The sequence below is a fragment of the Leishmania mexicana genome, chromosome 20, assembly GCF_000234665.1.
Source record: "Leishmania mexicana MHOM/GT/2001/U1103 complete genome, chromosome 20".
NCBI classification, from domain to species: Eukaryota; Euglenozoa; class Kinetoplastea; order Trypanosomatida; family Trypanosomatidae; genus Leishmania; species Leishmania mexicana.
Genome location: NC_018324.1, coordinates 2,177,448 through 2,196,895, shown reverse-complemented (window position 1 = coordinate 2,196,895; position 19,448 = coordinate 2,177,448). Strand labels below are relative to the sequence as shown.

Here is a 19,448-nt window from a genome sequence, read left to right as displayed (position 1 = left end):
TCTCTCCCCCTCTGATTCTTTATGTGGCCTCTTTTGAGAGGTGCCCCGGTATATGTACATAGACACGTACATAAATACGTATATATAGATATACATCTTTGTCGGTGCATGGCGACCGTGCTGCAGAGACGATGTTTGCGCATGAGTCGGGGGACCGGCTCACTGCTAAACGCCCCCTGCACATCTAGGCGGGGGTGGCTGTGCTCGCAGCCGTTGCCTCCTTTTTCTTTTTGCGTGGCTCTGCCCGACGCACGCGTAGTCACGGTCTCCTACTCCTTTCTCTACCAACGGAAACGAGCGCGTGAACTGCGAAGGCGGGGGGAGGTCATGGACAAGGCGGCCCTAATCCGTGTGTCATCAGTGCTGTTGCCTCTCTGCCCGCCTCACTGCTGCCCTATCACGCCTCACCCATCTTTTTTTGTGTCGTTTGTGATTCCGTCTTGGAACTGCTGCGTTTTATACACACAGGCACACACACAGCTAACGTTTCGTGTTTCTTACGCTTTCACTTCTTCCTCTGTGTGGGTGGAGAGGGAACGGTGGCGGACTCGCCGTCGCTCCTCTCCCTTTCGCTGCTGCAACTCCTCACAGTACTCACTCCCCTCTCCTCTCCGTCACCCTCCACCTCCTCCCCCTATCTTGAATGACGCCAAGGCGATGCGGTGCTCAAGATGCGGAGAAAAGAGAGAGACGCGCGAAGCGACGACGACCGAAGGTGTGCACTGACGACAAACAAACAAAAAAAAAGATGTGGACCACACAGTCCCTGTTCTTCCTCGTCTCCTTCGGTTTCACTTCATTCGTGTCATCCCGTACGACTCTTCTTTCTTTTGCTTTTTGTCTCCGCCCCGCCTTACCCCGCCCCCCCCCCGGTCCCCTTTTTCTCGTCGGTCGTGGCATGCACCCTGGTGTTTTGTTGTTTCTTCTCACTTGCATCGGTGTGTGGGTGGAAACTCGTGGCGGGCACCAAAGCGAGCGGGCCGGCAGGCGTGCGTGCGAGAGAGAGATGAGAAATGGCGGGGGAGAGGCTCATCGCATCGGTGATGTCTTCTCTCTCTGCTTTTCCTCGTATTGCGTTCTTTCTCCTGTGACAGGGAGACTGAAGTACGCAGGCGCCACCACCGTACTTTTTTCACACAAACAGCCACACCCGCACACACGTAGGAAACAAAAGGGTAAAACGAAAAAGTACACACCAGCAGCCAGACGAGGACGCGTTAGGCAAACCCCACGGAAATGACACACACACACACACATGCCAACATGCACGCATACTTCGTTTCGCCCCTCTCTTTCTGCGCGTGCGTTGCTGGGCGTCTGAGTGTGTATCCGTGGACTAAGGTTGCACGGCGTTTTTGTCGCATGCCTTCGCGCAGGGGCACCTTCTCCGTGTCGTGTCGGAAACGACGGAAAGGCACATGTGAACATCCCGCTTTGCAGAGGGAGCCGGAACAAAAGTGGCAACATCCAAACGAAAAGGGTGCATGGAGCGCTGTAAACAACTCGGTGGATGACGCTCCCAGAGCGATACGTACACACGCGCACACGCAAATCGCATGCTGGACGCCGCAGTCCCCTCCTCTTTCTAGCCGCTTGGATGTCCAGGCACTCGGTGTATCCTCTCCGTATTTGGTCGCGTTTGACATCATACCTGACTAGCAGTCAGCGCGAAAGAGCCGAAGTCCATTGGTATGTGATCCCGCTCTTCATTTTGACCGCCATGTCCTCCCTCCCACCACCCGTTTTCTCTCCTCCTACCCTCATACCACCCCCTGCGCTGCGCGTTCTCTGTTGACCGTTCCACTACGCACCGTCTGGTTCCTTTTTCACATCTTCTCCGGCGTGCGCCTCCTCCCTCTCGTCCCGCTCCCACGAACAGACCGTTCTTCCAGGTCCTCCATTTTCGGACTCCCACGAACGCACACGCGCGCCCGTACATCAAAACAGCTTCACTAAAGAAAGGCGGAAGCCAAGTGCCAGCAACTGTGGAACAGCCAAGCCACAACGCACGATGTTCTCGAGATCGATGGTGGCCTTGGTGAGCAGGCGGCCGCCGTTTGCTAGCTTCTTCAAAGCTGTTTACCCGCCCCTCAGAAATGCGGAGCAGGCGCGAAAAATGCAGACGGCTGCAGTCCTGTGGCACAGGACTGCACCGCAGTACGGCATCCGCTTCTCCGCACCCCGTGTGGCGGCGGCACTGCGAATTTACCGCACAAAAGGCAAGGAGATCACGAAAGAACTGCAAAAGACTGTAAAGCCTGGGCGTAAGTGGAAGGCAGCACCGTCACGATTAAGGCTGGCGCGCACCACGGCTCCGAAGCGCAAGGCGATTCGCTTGAGGCGACTCCAGCCGAAAAGCAAGAAGGTCGTAACACCCTTTGCCTCTTTCCAGACGGAGGTGATGCGGCGCACCAAATTTTCCTCCACACGGGCAAACCTCAAACGAGTATTTCGCATGTGGGTCATGACCGGTCAGCAAGGCTCGCTTTCTATGCCGAAGCGTGTCGAGATGGCTGTGCGGCTGCTGCAGAAGGACCAGAACCGCGCGAAAGGATTCTCCAGGAAGATGAGCAAGAAAATTGCCAGGCGCCGCTCTAAGCGCGCCACCCGCAAGATCGCAAAGAGCTCGGCAAATGGAAGCAGCCGCAAGGCGGCAAAATCAAAGAAGCGGCGCGTCACAGCAACGACGGCGAAAAAGGTAAAGGCGGCTCGACCATCTCGAAGCGCCGCGGCGAAAAGGCTGAAAAGGGCGCGCATCCTCCGCGCCGCTCGTCGGGTGCCCAAGCGACCGGCTTCTGTGAAAGTGCGTCTTGCACGCCACGTGGCTGCCAAACGGTCGGCACCGAAGCCGGTGACTGCAAGCAAGCCGAGGGCGCCCACGATGCGCGCGGCTCGCAAGGCTGCCGCCTCGAAGCGGCGGGTTCGGAAGACGCGCATCGCAAGCGTGGCAAAGTCGCGGCTGCGGCATACCGCCACCAAGAGGAAGACCCGCGCAGCCCGTCGCCGCGCGAACCCCTACATCAAGTTTTACCGTCACATGCGCATGACAGGGCTCATTCCAAATCATCCCAAGATCCTGGGCACTCGCCAGATCAAGGCATTGTGGACAGAGACGCACTCCCTCAACGGCCTGAATCGCCGCATCGCGCGCGCGACGGAACTTCTCGAGAAGCGGACAGGGTTGAAGTCGAAGGTTAATCCGCCTCCCGTGAGGATCTCAGCGCGCAAGCGCCAGAGCTCCAAGCACGGGTCGCCGGCCCCCTCGCCAGCGCCGGCGGCACCGAAGACCTTGGAATCCTTGACAATCAAGCAGAAGGACATCAAGGTGCCTCCGTATTATAGCAGCAATCCCTTTGGAGCCACCTACGCAGCCTTGCTTCCCCTGCTGCGCGATATTCCGACCTCGACGCGGATGGCTCATGTCGCCAAGGCCTGGGCGCGCACTTCCGTGAAGGATGACCGGCGCAGCGCAAAGGCCCGGATTGCTGCCGTGGCAGAGGCGATGAAGAAGTGAGGCGATTGTGGCTCGTGTGGTGGAGGGTATGTCCACGGACCCTTCACAACGCCTGCTTTATTTGAAGTCCATGTCTCGCTTTGGTGCCTTTTTTTTATGTGTCCCTTCTTGCTCGAACCTCTTGTTTTACTCCTCCTTCAACTTGGTGGGCTTGTCTCTCCCCGGGCGTCCCGGTGCTGCATGATAGACACCCCACTTATGGCAAACTATGCATTATGCGCCACCTGCCTAACCCAGTCACTCTTCCCTCGTTCAACGGTTCGTATTTCATATCCAATAGAAAGAAGGGGGCTTGGTGATGCCCGTCTGTCCTCAGTGGACCATGTCACATGTGTTGTAGCGGGGCTACTCCGGGTGCGTCTGGTTCGATGGCCGGACGTCCTCGCTCCCCTTCCTCTCTTCTCGCAAGGTTCCTTGGCACGTAGTGGGTCGCGTGCTTCTGCTTTTTTTTCTTCGTCTGGTTCTTCGTGACCTAATACGAAAAAAAAAACACGCACGTGTGTGTGTGTGGCAGAGAGAGCACGGCGAGGAACACAATCGGGTGAGTAGGGTGTCTGCTCGTTTACGTGGTGGTCGTGCTGGGCAATGTCGGTGACGGGGAGGAGGGGGAGGCGATTTCTCTTTGCCTCGCTCTGTCTGTCTTCTCCGTCCTCTCTTGTTGATCGTATTATTGACCCTTTTACGTGTTTGTGTGTGGTAGTCTCTTTCCCTGTCTTTTTTTTCTCTGAAGTCGACATTTGTTTTTTTGTTTGTTTGTTTTGCTTGCTATAGATAGATCGCACCAGGTGAGCGCGGGCGCACGGTCCTCCACTCGCTCTTCTCTGCCAACTCTCTTACCGTTGCTTCGGCGTTACTCCCTGAAGGGCCAAGAGCGGGCTCGCTTTTTTTTTCGTTTTTGTTTTCTGTTGGACTCTCCCTGAAGCGGAGTTGTAGCACTTTGTCCAAACACGGACACACAATGTGGGTCATCCGGCCGCACCGTTCTTCTCTCAAGCTGTGTTCGCATGAAATTGTGAGGCTAGCAATAGACACCCTCGCGTCTTCGCTGCTTCCCTCAAGGTACCCTAGTAGGGCGTATTCGCACTGCTAGTGTCCCTCCTGTTGCGCGTCCAACGTGCAAAATACGCCAACACACCAGTACACGGCCACTAACGTCAAGTGTTTTGCCTTGGTGAGAACGTACGCCTTTTTGTTGTGCTATATCTGAGAGGAAGCGACACATATCGCCCTGCGTGATTATGTGACTCCATAGATTGCTGACCTGCGCCGCGTCCAAGTGCGAGACGCGCATACGTGCGCACATACATATACACGCGTAGAGACTGAGAAAGCAAGTGGGATGCACGGAAGTCGTGCGCGGGGTAGGCGCGGGGCGATGAGATGACATCACAAACTCGGCATCGCACGAAGGTCGTTCCGTTGCCTATTTGTGTGACTTTCTTGCCTCTCATTCCCTTTTCCATCTGCTCATCCAACACGCAAGCTGAGATGCGCGCGCATGGCCGAGAGCGCGCGGTGCGCACCTATCTCAAATGGTTTTCTGTGGGCACCCGCACAGATTCCGTTTCTCCCGTCTTCGTTTTCCTTTTTGTTGTTTATTTTTCCTCTTTTCCATTTGTTCTTCCCACTCGAACCAACGCACACACACACAAAAAAGAAGAAAACGAAAAAGCACTCTTCGCAGGGACACCGGCCACCTCTCCCCCCTCCAAGGCGGATTCGTCTCAGCCGCAGGGAGTGGTGAGGCGACATGCGGCGGGACTTGTGTGTACTCGCAAGCGTCTCCGTGAGGGCTTTCTTTTCTTCCTTTTGTTTTGTCTGCGTAGGTACTCTTTTGTTTGTGTTCCCTTCGTTCTACTCATGTCTCTAAAGTACGTAGTCGTGTTTCGTAGTAGTGCTCATGAGTGGCGGGAAGCCCTCGCTCGGACCCACATTTTCCGTTTTTCCTCGCCCCCTCGAGGGTGACTCTCTCTCTCTTTGTTATGGGGTTTACCCTTGAGCGTTGTCTCTGTCAAGGACACCACGAACCTCTTCTCGCAGTCTACCCGTTTTTTTTCGTGTGTGTGTGTGGTCGCGCGTGAGTGAGAAAGTTAATGAGTGGGCTCCGAGTTGGCATGCAGTGGAGCCAACACAGCAATCGCCCGTGCCGCAGTCGTCGCACCCGTATTTTTGCTGTTTTTCCTTTGGGACCGTGTGCGATACCTTGTATCTGCGCCCTCCCTACGTCCTCTGTTGGACCGCTACCAGCACGCGTAACTGGAGCACATGGTCCTTCAAGGGTGTTGCGAAACTTTCCCATGTGCTCGGTGTGGCTCGCGCACTCACGCTTTTCGCGTGCCCTCTTAACTTCCGCACACCTCGGCCCCCTCCCCCTTTTGCACTTTTCTGATGACTGCCTTCGCGCCTGCACGCCACCGTTCTCGGGCCCTTCCTTGTCTTCCCTGATTTTTTTTTCTTTTGTGGGGGTGTCTCGGAATCGGTGCACATGGTCCATCTGTTGTTTTCCGGTACGGTGCAGACACAGGCACACCTTTCCGTCAGGGACAACTTCATCGAAAGGGGTGCATCGATAGTCACGTCCTCTTCACATAGATTGAGTCCTGTGTGCGCGTGTGCGTCTACGCGCTCACAGTGCTCCTCTTCGCTCTCCCCTCATCCAGACGAGAGATGGATGGGCGCATCTGCCCGGCCACCCTCCGCCCAACGCCAACACGACAAGATACGCGACGCTAACCTCGTTGCTGTTTACATCGCACATAACGTCGTCGCCTCTGGTGACAGTAAAACGCGCCTTGGGCGTTCGGCCTGAGTAGGTCAGCGCTTGCGAAGCGCGTAGAATAGATTTGTGTGCCGCCCATTCCCTCACATGTCGACCTTTCCTGCCGGGTCCCCACCGCGGCGTCCCGGGGCTGTCGTGTCCAAATATGTGCGTACTTTGGCAGGCTCGCTGCCGATCTCAGAGTCGCCTGTTATTGTGATATCAGAGGAGGCATCAGATACGGCGGCGGCGGCCTCCAGAGCGCCTCATGGTGGCAACTGGAATGCGCGCCTGGCGCAGCTGCTACACAGCATGTACCTTGTAAGCCTGATCGAGAAGGCTCAGCTGGGCGCGATTCATTACGGAGGAGTAGGCATCTCCTCCGCCGATGCGAACCGGCTCAGCGGGAAAGTGGTGACTCCATCACCTGTGCACGAAGGATTGTCGGCGGGTCACGCGCCACCGATACACAGCGTCGCCATTGATGACCGCTGGCTCGATGCGGTGACGCGCTACAGCCACTTCACCTGCACCGTGGATGATGTCGCACGGGTGGCAATGGCTTTTTCAGAGTTGGCGCATGTCCGCTGGACGCTACCGGCGTGGCACGGCTCCTCGACTCCCCTTGGCCACGGCATTGATGAGGCTCACAGTGGCGCAACAGGGTCGCCTTCTCTCTCTATCCCACATGAAACGGTATCTCCTGTACGGGGCAAGTCGGCCCCGTCTGGCGGAAGGCTCCGTGGGCGCCTTTACCTCACCGCGAGTCACGTAATCTCTGTCGAAGAAGCAGAGGAGCACTTGCGACAGGCTCTTCAGCGCAAAGGCACCGCGGCTGCCCAGCGCGCCTGGCTCGAACTCGTGCACCACCACACGGCCTATGCCGCGTACGTGGATTCGACAGAAGGCGTTTCGACGTCGTCCCCTGGAGGCAATGGTGCCGGCGAGGTTGCGCCGGGGTCGAAATCTTGCGACGGCGCCACAGGCACGCTTGGTCATCTTCTCGATTCCAGCACAGGCGAGAAAAACACCGCCTGCGAAGTGAGTGATGACCAACTTCTTGAGCAACTTTCAACTGAATTGCGTGCCTCGCTCTCAGCACCGATGCTGCGCGCCCTGCTTTTCCAGATGCGTAGAGATGCGGCGCATACAGAGAAGCGAGACCAGCGACGGACGGCGGAGCGGCAGCTGAACGAGCGCGTGACGAGCGCCTACGAGCAGGTGCGAGCGTTGCTGGGTGGAAAGCAGGCGAACGGTCGCAACGCCTGGTCGCTTCTTGTCGCGATGCGCGAGGAGAGCCGCTTCGACGATGCACTGGACGCTGCGGCTCTACTCTCTCGCCTTTTGCGCATTCCTGCCTCCGGCCTCACGGCGACGATGCTGCGCGAGGCAGAGGTACGCGTTGAGCCGCCATCTGCCACATGGGTGGGGAAGGCGAAAAAAGCAAAGGGCAAGGGAGTGCGCAGCAAGCGGAGGCGCGAGGCCGACGAGGCGGACGCAGCGTTGCTGCTTCACGTAACACAGACTACGCTGGAAAGCGTGACAGACTTGCAGGGTCTGAGCGAGGAACAACTGCGGCTCGTTCGTGTGCAGCTGGATCGAACAACTGGCTCCGTAAGAGGTGTGATGGAGGTCATTGCTCAGCAGCATGCCTGACGTCTTTGGTGGCAGTTTACCGTGTGTCTGTGTGTAGTTGGAGCCTTCTCTCTCTGTGCGTGTCTGTCTGTCCTTGCGAGGATGTGTATGGGCGTGGGGCAGGGGAGGACAGTGACGGACGCGTAACATGCACGCATGGCGTGGCGCAACCCCGTCCTCCACGTCTTCCCTCATCTTCCCCCCACCCCCACTCCCCTCCGCTCCTCAACCATCCACATCTACAGGCGACATCGCTTTGTCTTCACGGTCACTCCCTCCGTGCTTGCCTCCGCCCACGCACAAGGTGATACTCATGAAAAGTGGAGGCAAGGCGCGAGGCGAACACACAACGAGCACACAGACACCCCCGACGCATGCCAAGGAATTATTGCCACCGATGTGTCTCGTTCTTTTGGGGAGAAGGAATCACCGCGACGCAGTGAAGACGCAAGACAACAAAAAAAACAGGAACGCCAAGGTGCGGTGTGTAGACACTCTTCCCTCCCCCACTCCGCTCCTCCGCACCACAGGACCCGGTGTCCCCTGTTCACTCTTTGTCTGCATTGGCTCGCACTCCCCCCCCCTCTCCCTCCTCCTCTTTCCCACTTTGCCTCCCTTTTCTGTCTCCTCGCTATCTACGTTGTTTTTTCTCTCTGCCCGTGGTTTGACATCGCTGGCGTTTGATCTTCTTCTCCATCGGCCTGCCTCTTGGTAAGTACACAACGACAGCGTGTACTGGGGGTGCTTGACAAGCCACGGGCACAGACGCAGCTGCCTGTTTTGCGCCCCCCCCCTCCCAGTTCATACGTGTCTCATTTGGTTTTGGCTTCCCTATAATGGCCTTTCTCGCGACGGCGTACCTGCTTGCTGGTGCATCGAAGCTGCCCTTGATACTGCTCTCCTCGCCTCCGCTGCGTCAATGCTCGTCCTTGTTTCGGGCCGACGCGCAGCAGACCCTCAAGCCCAGCGCAATCGAACGTGAGCTCCGCGATCCAGTGCCCACCGTCTCCAAGAAGAGCAAGGGCACCGCGTCAGTGTCGTATGCAAAGCAGAATGAGATCAAGCGACGTGGCTTTAACGCCATAATTCGGTGGTGTGCCTACCATCAAGACAGGGAGTGGCTTGCTTTGACGCATGCAGTTGATACCACGGAGGAGATTACTGACATGGATTCCAGTGTGCTGCGGTGGGTCCAGGAAAGCGTCGAAAACTTCTCCTGTGGTCAGTCCTTGATTGTTCTGACCTTCTTGTGCGATGTGCTTGATCGCCAAAGGAACGAAGGGAGCGTGAATGGCTCTACGGAAGCGTGGTCGAGTGATTTTGTTAGAGGCTTGTGTCGCTGCATCTCTCTCTTGGCTGCACGGTCGGCGAGCAGTGAGCAGCTGGAGATTCAGCCGTTCTTGATTCTTCTCTCCGCCGCTTACGGCTTACACCGTGTGACTCACGATAACCCGCTGAGGCTGCCACCCGAAACTGTAGCGTCTCTCTCGCCCCCGCCGGCACTTTGGCTTGCCCTTGTGCACCAGGTGAATCTGTTTTGTACGTCCACAGCAGCGGCACAGCCGAGCATGCCGGAGAGCACCGCGATTGAGGCCCTTCTCACGACGCTTCTTCTTTTCGATCCAGCGCGGTGCCAGCAACTTCTACCCACCCCTGATCGTTTTCTCATGGCGGCAATCGCAAAGCGCCTAGATGCGTTGATCACGCCTGCCTTGAGCGCGGCCCGACAGGAAAGGAAGTCGGCCGGCATCGCAGCAGCGTCGGCAGACGCGTGCCTCAATGCTGAGGTCGCCACAGAATCCGGGTTACCACGTGGTGTCGACGGGAACCCGGCCGGGTCAGCCGCTGGGGTGTCATTCTCTGTGTCTTCCATGGGGGTGGCAAGTAGTATATGTCTGGCGGACTTCGCACGTATCATTTTGCACGCCCATGCCGCACCGCCTACGTGTCGGGTGAACCTGATGGAGTACCTGCTGTGCGTTCTGCGTCATCCTTCCACCTTCACAGCTGAGGAGAGGCGCTACTTGCCTGCCATCATGTCCGCCGTGCGAAGTCGGAATCTATGTCGGCTGAGCTTGGTGCCGGATTACATTTTGAAATTCTCGACCACCATGGAATTCGATGTTCTCGCGGAGTTGCTGGGCTACGCGAAACGCACGTCCCATTACCGTGAACGGATTTACCAGATGCTGTGCAATCGCTTTCAGCGAGACGACGGCGCCGACGACTCGCCAGAGCCAAAGCTGGCCCCTCACGTAGCAGTGTCGCTGCTGCTGAGCGTCGGGCTGCAGTTGCCGTGGACGCTGTGTCGACCGCTCCTCTTGTGCAGCCTGGCAGCGGTGCCGGAGGTGCTGACCAAGATGCAGACGACAGCGGGGGAGGGCGGAGCGAGCAGCGTTGCTGTGCAGAGTGCGGGGAAATCCCCATTCACGAAGGTGCCACTCTCACTCGACTTGTGTGCCATCTTTTATTTTTTAGCGAAGTACCAGCAGTCTCTGGATTCTGGCGACCATTCTGCAGAGGCGGCACCGGAGGCACGAGCCGAGATACTTCAGATGACCAGAGCGCTCGCCTGCTCTATTGACTGGAAAGCGTGTACCGAGAAAAGCCTCGTCGAATCGACCCGAAGTAAAGGGAACTACACGATGATCAGCGTCGCGACAATGAGTGCGCTGAACGCGTACGTGGATGGCCGTCTCACACATCAATACCTCTCAGACGACGATGCACTAGAGGAGAATGTGCTTTTCAACGTGTTCGTGCTCCCCATCATGAGGGCCCGGACCCATCAGCGAATCAAGATCGAGTCGCTTCCTGTGCTGGCCAAGACCGTGAGGCTTTTGACGACGGAGGAGGCGAAGCGGTGCTTGGTAACGCACATGATCCGACTCACCGGTGAGGGATCTCTCTACAACTTTTTCGCCTTTGTGCGCTTCGTTGCCCCTTTAGCCATCGAGTTCAAGGCGGCCACGGCGGAGCACACGGCGCTTGTCTTTCGCCAGCGTACCCTGTCCATCCGTGGAACAGCAGGGCACACCCTGCGGCGTGCGAACGCGCTAAAAGTGCACACCACAATGCTCCTTCGCACCGTGCGCTACGTGCTCGCGATCGGGGCCCTCGATGGCGGTAACGCTACCACCAGCGCCGTCCGTCGCGAGACGGTTCGGGTTTGGTTTGAAAACTACCTGTATCGTCTGGCAGCTGCGGAGAAGACCAGCAAAGACAGTCCGCTGGCGGCGGACAGTGTCACCGAGGCGGCAGCGCCTCCACATCCCGGGGGGACAAGTGTTGGGGAGAACAGCGCAAAAGAAGTGCAGCCCACTGCAGAGGAGGATGGCGCGCCCGCTGCTGACAGGACCAACGAGGACGACCCCGAGGACGGGGACGATGCACCAGGGGAACAAAAGGTGGACGCTGACGGTGCAGAAATTGCGCTCGACGCTGCCTTCACGACCCCTGTGACGGACGCGGACGTGGAAGAGGTATTGAGCCTGATGCTGCACGTGGGATGTAGGCAGCCGTATCGCGTGATGCTTCCTATTGCTCGCCGCATGGCGGAGCGGACGTCGATGATAGCGGAGGACAGAGTATCCTGGAGTTGGTGTACACCGGCCCCCGCGACGGCTGCGGAGGGGAACGCGAAGGTGAGCACGGCGACCCTCACCTGGGCTGAGCACGCCATGAATGGGGACTCCATCGCCGCCGCAGATGACCAGCACGAGTGCTCGGGGCTGCTCAGCGTGCCACCTCTTGCCGCGCACTTTGTCTGCTCCGTGCGCACTGACTCCTCCATCGAGCTCCCCGCACTGTTTCCAGCCTTGCTGAGGGCTCTTCTTGCAAGCTGCGACATCCGCATCTTCCACCACGTCGTTTTCGCCTTTCTGGTAGCCGTCAAGAGACGTCGCACGGTGCCGGTCTTGAGTGAGGACCTCCAGATCGGCGTCATCGCCTTCGCCACCTTGCAGCGTCGCCTCGCCATGGAGCAAACCGAGGACAGCCAGAAGCGAAGCGTCACGGTTTTGAAGTCGCTCGCCAGCTTCTTAAACCACCTCACCCTCGCGTTGCCTCACCTCCGTATGGCGCAGCTGAAGCTCCTTGCGACCTACATCCACCGCAGTGACGCCAGCGCCTGGAGATCGAACGAACCGACTTTGACTCAGCTGGAGTGCGCGGCAAGTCTGTCCATCGAGCCGGCGGGCGTTGCGCCGCAAGTCCACGTGGAACCAGACGACGAGGACGACGCCTCGGATGAAAAGGATGCCTTTGAGGGTCACATAGCAGCCCACGCCAAGCTGGAGGCCTGCCTCCTCCGGCTCATCCCATATCTCGGGGCAGTCGAGTTAAAGCAGCTCGGCCTCGCCCATATGCAGAGGCTCGCCGTCTTTTTCCCTCACGTGTCTGCGTTTGTGTTGCAGCAGCTGCAGCCGCAGCTGAGCGACTTCAGCCAGCGCGAGCTGCTGCAGCTGGTCGCGCAGTACCCTCCCGGGGCCGCTGAGGTGCTGAGGCTGCTTTCCACAACAGACATGCATGCCAGCGTCGATCTCAACGACTACGTCACGATCGCGAAGAGGCTGCCGATGCAGATTAGCGAGGCTATTGTTTCGGCGCACCTGCCGCACATGACCATTGCCTGGGTCGCACGCGTGCTCTCCGCGCTTGCAGCGCGTCATGAAGAAGTGCCTCTGCCGCTACTGCGGAGTTTGCTGGATCGGGTATCGGCGGTGGCCGAGGACACCAGTGAGTCAGACAAGAGCTTGCTCATGATGGTACTGCAGGGATACCTCTTCTTCCGCACCGATCGTGGCAGCCTGACGGAGCTGCGATCCGAAAGGAAGCCAGCGACTGGAGAGAGCAGCGGCTTGGTTATCGACGACCTGCTCTGGGCGTTGACGTCGACGACACGCATAGTTGGGGAGGCAGAGCAGCACGAGCGTCGTGAACTCATTCGCGCCTGCTGCGATCGCCTTCTCTCTCTTGAGCACATCTTCACCCTCGAGGAGCTGCGGAGTTTTCTCATATCCTATCCGACCTCCCTGCACCAGATGCGGGAGCAGGGTGTCGTGACGAAGGTCGAGCAGCAGCTCCTGCCCACCATCCTGGCGACGACACCGCTCCAGTGGCGCAAGCTCGCGGCGCTAGTGCATCTGCTCGCAGAGCACCGCGTCCTCCTGCCATCCACCGTGAGTATCATTCTCGAGTCCGTCTTCACCGAGGCACAGCTCGCCAGTCTGCACGAGGCGGTCGTAATGACCTCGGACAGCGATATCGTTTCCGCCTTGGCGGCAGTCCTGCGCATTGCGACGAAGTGCGCGGAGACAACGGCACCAGGACATTCGCCGTTCCCTCTTCTACGGGTCATTGACCTGGTGCTGAGCGTCTTCGACGGCGTACAGCACTGGCTAGCAGTCGTCACAGAGCTGGCCATGGCCACCACCTCGTCCCTGTCAGCGACGGAAGAGACAGCAAGCCGGCATCTATGCCGGATGCTCCTGAACCGCAGCAGTGATCTGAACCCGAGCGCGTTTGCGCGACTGGTGCAAAGCATGAGCCGCTTGAAGGCGTGGGATCTGATGGCGACGAAGTCGAAACCAAGTCTATCCGGCGCCTCCACTCCGGCCGTTGCTGCCGCAGACGAGAACCTCACCTTTGAAAGAACACTAGCGTTCTACTACGAGCGCGCCGACGCACACAGCCGCTGCGTTCTCCTCAAGGCCATCGCCATGGACACGGCCGTGCTGCGCCGCTTCGAGGCCGTCGTCTTCGCACCTATTCAAGCCGATATCCCGCTGCTTCCGTCTGAGGACCTGGAACTTGTCCTCACCGCTGCGCTGCAGGTCAGCAACGAGGCGATCGTGGAGCCCGTGTTGGACGCCATCGACAGTCGCATGCTGCCTATACTTGATCAGTGCCGTCGCAGCGCCATCGTGCGTCTTGTGCAGTGCCACGCGCACTTCAACATCAACGACGAGAGCGTCGTGACGGCAGCGCTTCAGGCTCTCGAGCGCCAGGCCAGCACCGAGGTGAAGCTTGACGTGCCTCAGCTGCTTAGCGTGCTACAGGCCGTCGCCAGCCTGACTGTGTCGCAGGTGCCGGAGCGACTTCTTGTTCTGTGCTTTCAACGGCTGGAAAAGATGGCAGCGACGCTGACACCGCTTCAGCAGTATCAGGTGGGTCGGCTAATCCTCGACTTGGAGATGGGCTACAGTAGTAGCGTGAGTGCGTTGGTGCTCCATATTCTGGACAGTCGAGATGGCGCACGGGGACATAAGCAGTTCCAGGCCATGACAGAGGAGCTGTGTGACGCGTTCGAGGTTGAGCTGCCGACTCAGTTGCGTGCGTCTCGCCTGCGGAAGCTGAGGAGCAAGCAGCGTGTCAAGGATTTTTGGTCTGCCCAACGCAAGGTGAAGCAGGAGGCCATGCTGCATCGCTGCTAGGAGTCACCGCGCCTGATTGCAAGTCGCGCAGCGACTCTTTTTGTCTATGCGTTTGTGTATTTGTACTCGTGTATCTGCGTGCACGGGAGGTGGGTAGGGTGGGGTGGTGGGCGAGTGCACAGACAGAGGATCAGGCAAGCGGGTGCTTCATTCCATCGGCAGAGTGCTGCAGGAAGAGGGCGGACGGGACTTGCTCTATGTGTCATCCGTCTTTTTGTTGTTCACAAAAGAAACGAAACGAACCGGCTTCCAACCATCACAGAGACGCCATGACTCAAGTCGAGATGCCGGAGTGACAGGTAGGCAGAATTGCACGCCGAGCAGTGGCGCTGAGCGCGCGCAGGCGCACAGCTGCTTTGGTCGCGTGCCAGTCCGTGTTGTAGAGAACAATTAGTCCTCAATGTTACTCTCTGTCGTCGCACACCCGGTCTTGGTGTCTCATGGTGGCGTGGATACGGCTGTGGAGGACGAGGAAGGCAGCGAAACAGAAGACTGAAACAGTCAACAACTCTCAGTCACGTACGTCCTTCCTTCTCTGGCGACGCTTGACTCACTGCGATATCGGCGCCTTGCATGTTGCCGGCCCTCGTGCAACTCTCACCATCTCATGTTATGCCACGTTTCTCGAAGGCAGTGTCCTTTCCCTGTGCTTCGGCTTTCGCTCGGCTGCCACTGCAGCGACACACCGACTGGCCTCTTCATGCCTCCATAGAGTGCCACTCGCTCATTTGACCAGCGCACTCGCAAACGAAAAGGCTTCCGTTTGCTGGAGTGTCGCGATGTTGCACAAGGACGCCGAGCACAGGCTCACGGAAGGTGACTGTCTCACCGCCTCGCAGCAGTACGATCCTCAACTCATCTTTCACGTGCCCTTACGGCGCAAAGGGTATCAGGCGATCGACACCAGGGCCTTTGTCCGCTGCGGCGGGTTGCGCGTACTAGACATATCTGGAAACCAGCTCAGGACGTTGTCAGGGATGGAAAGTGCCGCGCCTCAGCTCACGTTCCTCAACGCATCCGAGAACAGCCTTCAAGACATTAGCGCCCTCGTCACATGCGCGGCGCTGGAGCGGTGCATGCTGGAGGGCAACAAGCTTGCCTCGGTCGACTCCCTTCAACCTCTCGTGTCGCTCCCCTGCCTCGCTGATCTGGTGTTGCAGCGACGCGTGCCTTTGGACAACGTTGACGTAGGCCTGGGGAGTCCTCAGCAGAGCTCTGACAGGCTGCTATTGCTGGACAACCCAGTTTGCCGCGATGCTGTGGCGTATAGAGAGCAGTTCCTCCCTAGGGTGTCCCATGTGCGTTGGGTAGACGGTATGTCGACCTATCTACGCGCGAGCTCCCTTGCTGAGAGCACGACTACAGAGTCGAACGACGCCATGGCAAACTCCACCCAGGCAATTGTGGGCGCCGCCATCGGATCCTTTCAGTCTATCCGCGTGCAGATGACAACCACTATGGAGGAGGAAACGGCACTACAACGGCAACTCGAGCGCGCTGCAGATCGATGTAAACCAAGTACGATGGCCACCGAAGAACGCATGCCATAGCGCCAGTACAAGACGAGAGGCGGGGAGGAGGGGAGAGCGCGACTCGCGTTGCCTTCGCGAACTCACTCGTCCGTTGGCGCTCGCTGCCTCTGCTTGTGAATAGGCGGCTGCGTCGTACCGAAAAAAAAGTGGACGGAGCTCTCTGTTTACCATGTCGCCCAACATTACATGGCAAAAGACTGCCGCGCTGCTATGCTACAGGGGCAAAGCACAAGCTTTCCTGCCATGGTTCCACCGATCAAGAGAAGTTAGCGAGACCGAGCCATGGGCCGAAAAGAAAATGAGTCATTCACTTGTTTTGAGGCACTTGTGCAAAGTTGTGATGCCTCCTGGCCAGACTAACTCCCTGCTTGCACCGGAGTGTGCCGTGAGCCTCTGTTAAAACTTGACGTGCTGGAAAGGGGGGAGGGCAAAGGAGCAGAAATGGTCTCTGCGTTATCGAAGCCTCCTTATGTGCCTTTCGCTTTCTCTGTCGACCACTCTTGTGTCGATGACTGGTGTGCGTCTCCGTTACACGAGCATGTGCGACGCTGTGTCACGACTGCTTTCCCGTGCTCTCGGCCACACATACTACACACTCTCTGTCCCCCTCCTCTCTACTCGTGCTTTCGCGCACTTAACCAAACAACAACAGCAAAAAAAAGCAAGGGTGAGGCACTGGCAGTCGACAACGAAAGGACGGTGAACGAGCGCACCGCGATCGCTGGTTGCACACTCACGTGGAGGAGATCGTGTCTGCGGTGTCCTAACCTCTCCCTCTTCCCTTCTCGGCCCAAACCGATAGGCATCTTTCGGCATACCCAGATCAGAAGTTGTGACGTCGAATGAGCTCTTCAGATCTCATCCAGGAGGACGACTACGTCTTCATCAGCGGCGGAGGATCGAACAAGATTGTGCAGGTCAAAAAGGATGTGACGGTGCGCCTCGGGCGATCTGGTGCAGCACTCGCCACGACGCTGATTGGCATGCGCTACGGTGGCGTGTGCCACCTCGACCACGCTCGAAAGACGTTCGTGGAGAGCGACGAGTACCCGGATCTGGACATCACCGAGGTCGGGGATGGCGAGGAGGTGAAGGACAATCGCGACTTGGTGGACGACAACACGAATCAGCAACTCTCCAACGACGAGGTAGCCGCGATTCGCCGCGAGAAAGGCCTCGACGAGCTCCTCCAAACATTAGTGGAAAAGAGTGCCAGCTACCGCACCAAAACTAACTTTGCGCAGGAGAAGTACCTCAAAAGGAAGCAGAAGAAGTACGGCACCCTCTTCAAGGTGGAGCGCGTGACCGCCGACAACCTGGCGGAGCTCTACGTCCCCACCATCAACCCCTCCGAGAACATCTGTGACGACGCGCGGTGCCTTCGTCTGCGCACCGACACGGTGGCTCTGATTCTGCATCATAGCGACGTGCACCACAACAGTCGTGTTCTTTTGTACGAGAAGACGAACGGTGTGCTGCCGGCAAGCCTACTCACCCGCATGTCGGACGAGGGCCGCATCTTCCAGATCCTAGACAAGAACGCGCAGCCGAACCCCACGACTGCCATCAAGGTGCTGAAGCTCCCCCTCGTCAAGGAGCGGTGGAAGTCGGTGCCCCGCAACCCTGGATTTATTGAAGGGTTGGAAGAAGCGGACAAGGAGTCGGCGAGGGGCACCGCTGAGGCGGCTGAGAAGACCACCGACGGCGCTGCCGCAGGGAAGGGGCTGCAGCGTCAAGACATCTGTGCTAGTGCGACGCAGTGGGTGAAGGGGCTCGAGGCGCGGCAGCTTCTGCTCGAGAGTCCGGCGGACTCCCTTGTCATCTGTGACGACGAGGCGCCGCAACGCGCCGTGGCGGACCTGTTCCCCTTCCTGGCGTTTGGTGGCCACATTGTCGTCTACAGCCCGTTCCCTGAGGATCTCACCGGCATCTTCCTTGCGCTGCGCAACGACTGTGTGAACCTTCAAATATCCGAAACGTGGTACCGCCATCACCAAGTGCTGCCAAAGCGCACCCACCCCACAGTGAACATGAGCACAGCGGCTGGGTATCTTCTCACGGCGATCAAGGTGTGCCGGAACCCCGCGACACCGCGGTCGGCTGTGATGTTAACGGCACCTGCTCTATCAGCCACGGCGCACGCAGGTCACAAGAGGTCAGCTACCGAGGAGCTCGACGGCATGGCTTCGAAGAAGCCGGCGAACGTGGAAGCCTCGGACGAGGAAAACGGCAACTGAATCGAGTCGCCACCCATGCTCTTCTGCGTCCCGCCGTGCGCCCCATGCACCTCTTCCGCTCTGTATGCCTCTACCTGTCAGTGTGCGTTGGCGTTCGTGTGCGCCTGTGTCTGTTTAGCAGTCTAGTAAGTCGATTAAGCAAGACAAGAATCTGAGAACACGTCAAACGGAAAAGAAGAATACCGGTCAACGGCACCGAGCAAGCACGCTCTGGCAGAACGGCTTCCCATTGTGAGCCCCTTCCCCTCCTCCCCTTTGCTCTTCCCCTCTCCCCCTTATCGCGTGGAGGTATCTGGGCACAGATATGTTTCTGTCTGCCTGCCGTCTTTCAGCGTTTTTTTTTTCGTTACGGCGCATGTCGACGTTCGTGCGCGTGCAGGGCGTGGCACCTCCTCCAGTGTTTCATGTCCAGATGGCATCCCATCTTCTTCGTGAACCTCAACCACCTCATCTCTTTCCACTCTCTCGATGGACTGTTCGTAGAACCGCGCCAACGCTCTCTCTCACACACACACAATCACTGCCGATCATTCCATACGTTCGCTCGGGAGCTCCGCACCTGTTTCTACAGTTTCCCATTTTCTCCTACGCACACGCCGTCATTTTCTTTTCTACCCGACAGCAGATCTCAATCTGTGTTCAACAGACTCTATCTACACCCCACCCTATCCCCCTCCCCTCCCCTCTCTGACCGTCATCATGATCTACGACACCAACTCCGCGCAGTACCAACAGTTTCTTAGGTCCAGCGGCCGCCGTCGCGATGACTACGGAAAGTCCAAGTCGGCCATCGTGAGCAAGCAGACTGCCAAGCCGGCAGGTGCGGCCAGCACTGGTCTGTAGAGAGCGTTCTCTCTCTCTCTCGCTCGCTCTCTCCAGCACCAAGGCTACTGTGTACTGAGCCATGCAGCCGATCCTGCACCGCTTCTCGTCTGCCGCGGCGTGTGCTCGGTATCAAGTGAACTGCGCGAGGCGTAAGTGCAGTGGCCTTTGGTGCGCGTGCACCGAGCACCGTTCCCCTGCGCCACTTATTCTTTGTCGCCGCTGAAAGTGGTGGTCAAGACAAAGCAGTGCAGCTCTGCGAGCGTTGATGTCCGTGTTCTCGTTGGCCGTGATGCGGCGTTCCTTAGTGGGTCCTTTTTTTTCGCGCGTCTTTGTGTGAGTGTGTGTGTTCGTGTACTTGTTGTTCTGTTACGCGTCCCGGCCCCATCTACCCTCTGCGTATTTCCTAACTGATCCCGGTAAGGGGGTGGGCCTTAACTGATTCTCCCTCCCTCTCTCCGTCCGTTTCTGCATCTGCTCGCGATTGTGCGAGTGTGCGTGCGAGTGATGCGCAGG

General features: G+C 58.2%; 5 protein-coding genes across 5 annotated transcripts; all 5 read left to right on the top strand.

The window, feature by feature from the left end:
- Positions 1-2,011: 2,011 nt before the first annotated feature.
- LMXM_36_5820 (mkiaa0324 protein-like protein) lies at positions 2,012-3,514 on the top strand (the record flags this gene model as incomplete). The annotated part of the gene is made up of 1 exon (XM_003874891.1): positions 2,012-3,514. One exon carries the CDS (start codon positions 2,012-2,014, stop codon positions 3,512-3,514), a length of 1,503 nt encoding a protein of 500 aa, XP_003874940.1.
- A 3,070-nt stretch (positions 3,515-6,584) lies between these two features.
- On the top strand, positions 6,585-7,928 carry LMXM_36_5810 (conserved hypothetical protein; the record flags this gene model as incomplete). The annotated part of the gene is made up of 1 exon (XM_003874890.1): positions 6,585-7,928. One exon carries the CDS (start codon positions 6,585-6,587, stop codon positions 7,926-7,928), a length of 1,344 nt encoding a protein of 447 aa, XP_003874939.1.
- Positions 7,929-8,743: 815 nt separating this feature from the next.
- Positions 8,744-14,341, top strand: LMXM_36_5800 (conserved hypothetical protein; the record flags this gene model as incomplete). The annotated part of the gene is made up of 1 exon (XM_003874889.1): positions 8,744-14,341. One exon carries the CDS (start codon positions 8,744-8,746, stop codon positions 14,339-14,341), a length of 5,598 nt encoding a protein of 1,865 aa, XP_003874938.1.
- A 440-nt stretch (positions 14,342-14,781) lies between these two features.
- On the top strand, positions 14,782-15,891 carry LMXM_36_5790 (conserved hypothetical protein; the record flags this gene model as incomplete). The annotated part of the gene is made up of 1 exon (XM_003874888.1): positions 14,782-15,891. The coding sequence occupies one exon, from the start codon at positions 14,782-14,784 to the stop codon at positions 15,889-15,891; it is 1,110 nt and encodes a 369-aa protein (XP_003874937.1).
- Positions 15,892-16,715: 824 nt separating this feature from the next.
- LMXM_36_5780 (conserved hypothetical protein) lies at positions 16,716-18,110 on the top strand (the record flags this gene model as incomplete). The annotated part of the gene is made up of 1 exon (XM_003874887.1): positions 16,716-18,110. One exon carries the CDS (start codon positions 16,716-16,718, stop codon positions 18,108-18,110), a length of 1,395 nt encoding a protein of 464 aa, XP_003874936.1.
- Positions 18,111-19,448: the final 1,338 nt, after the last annotated feature.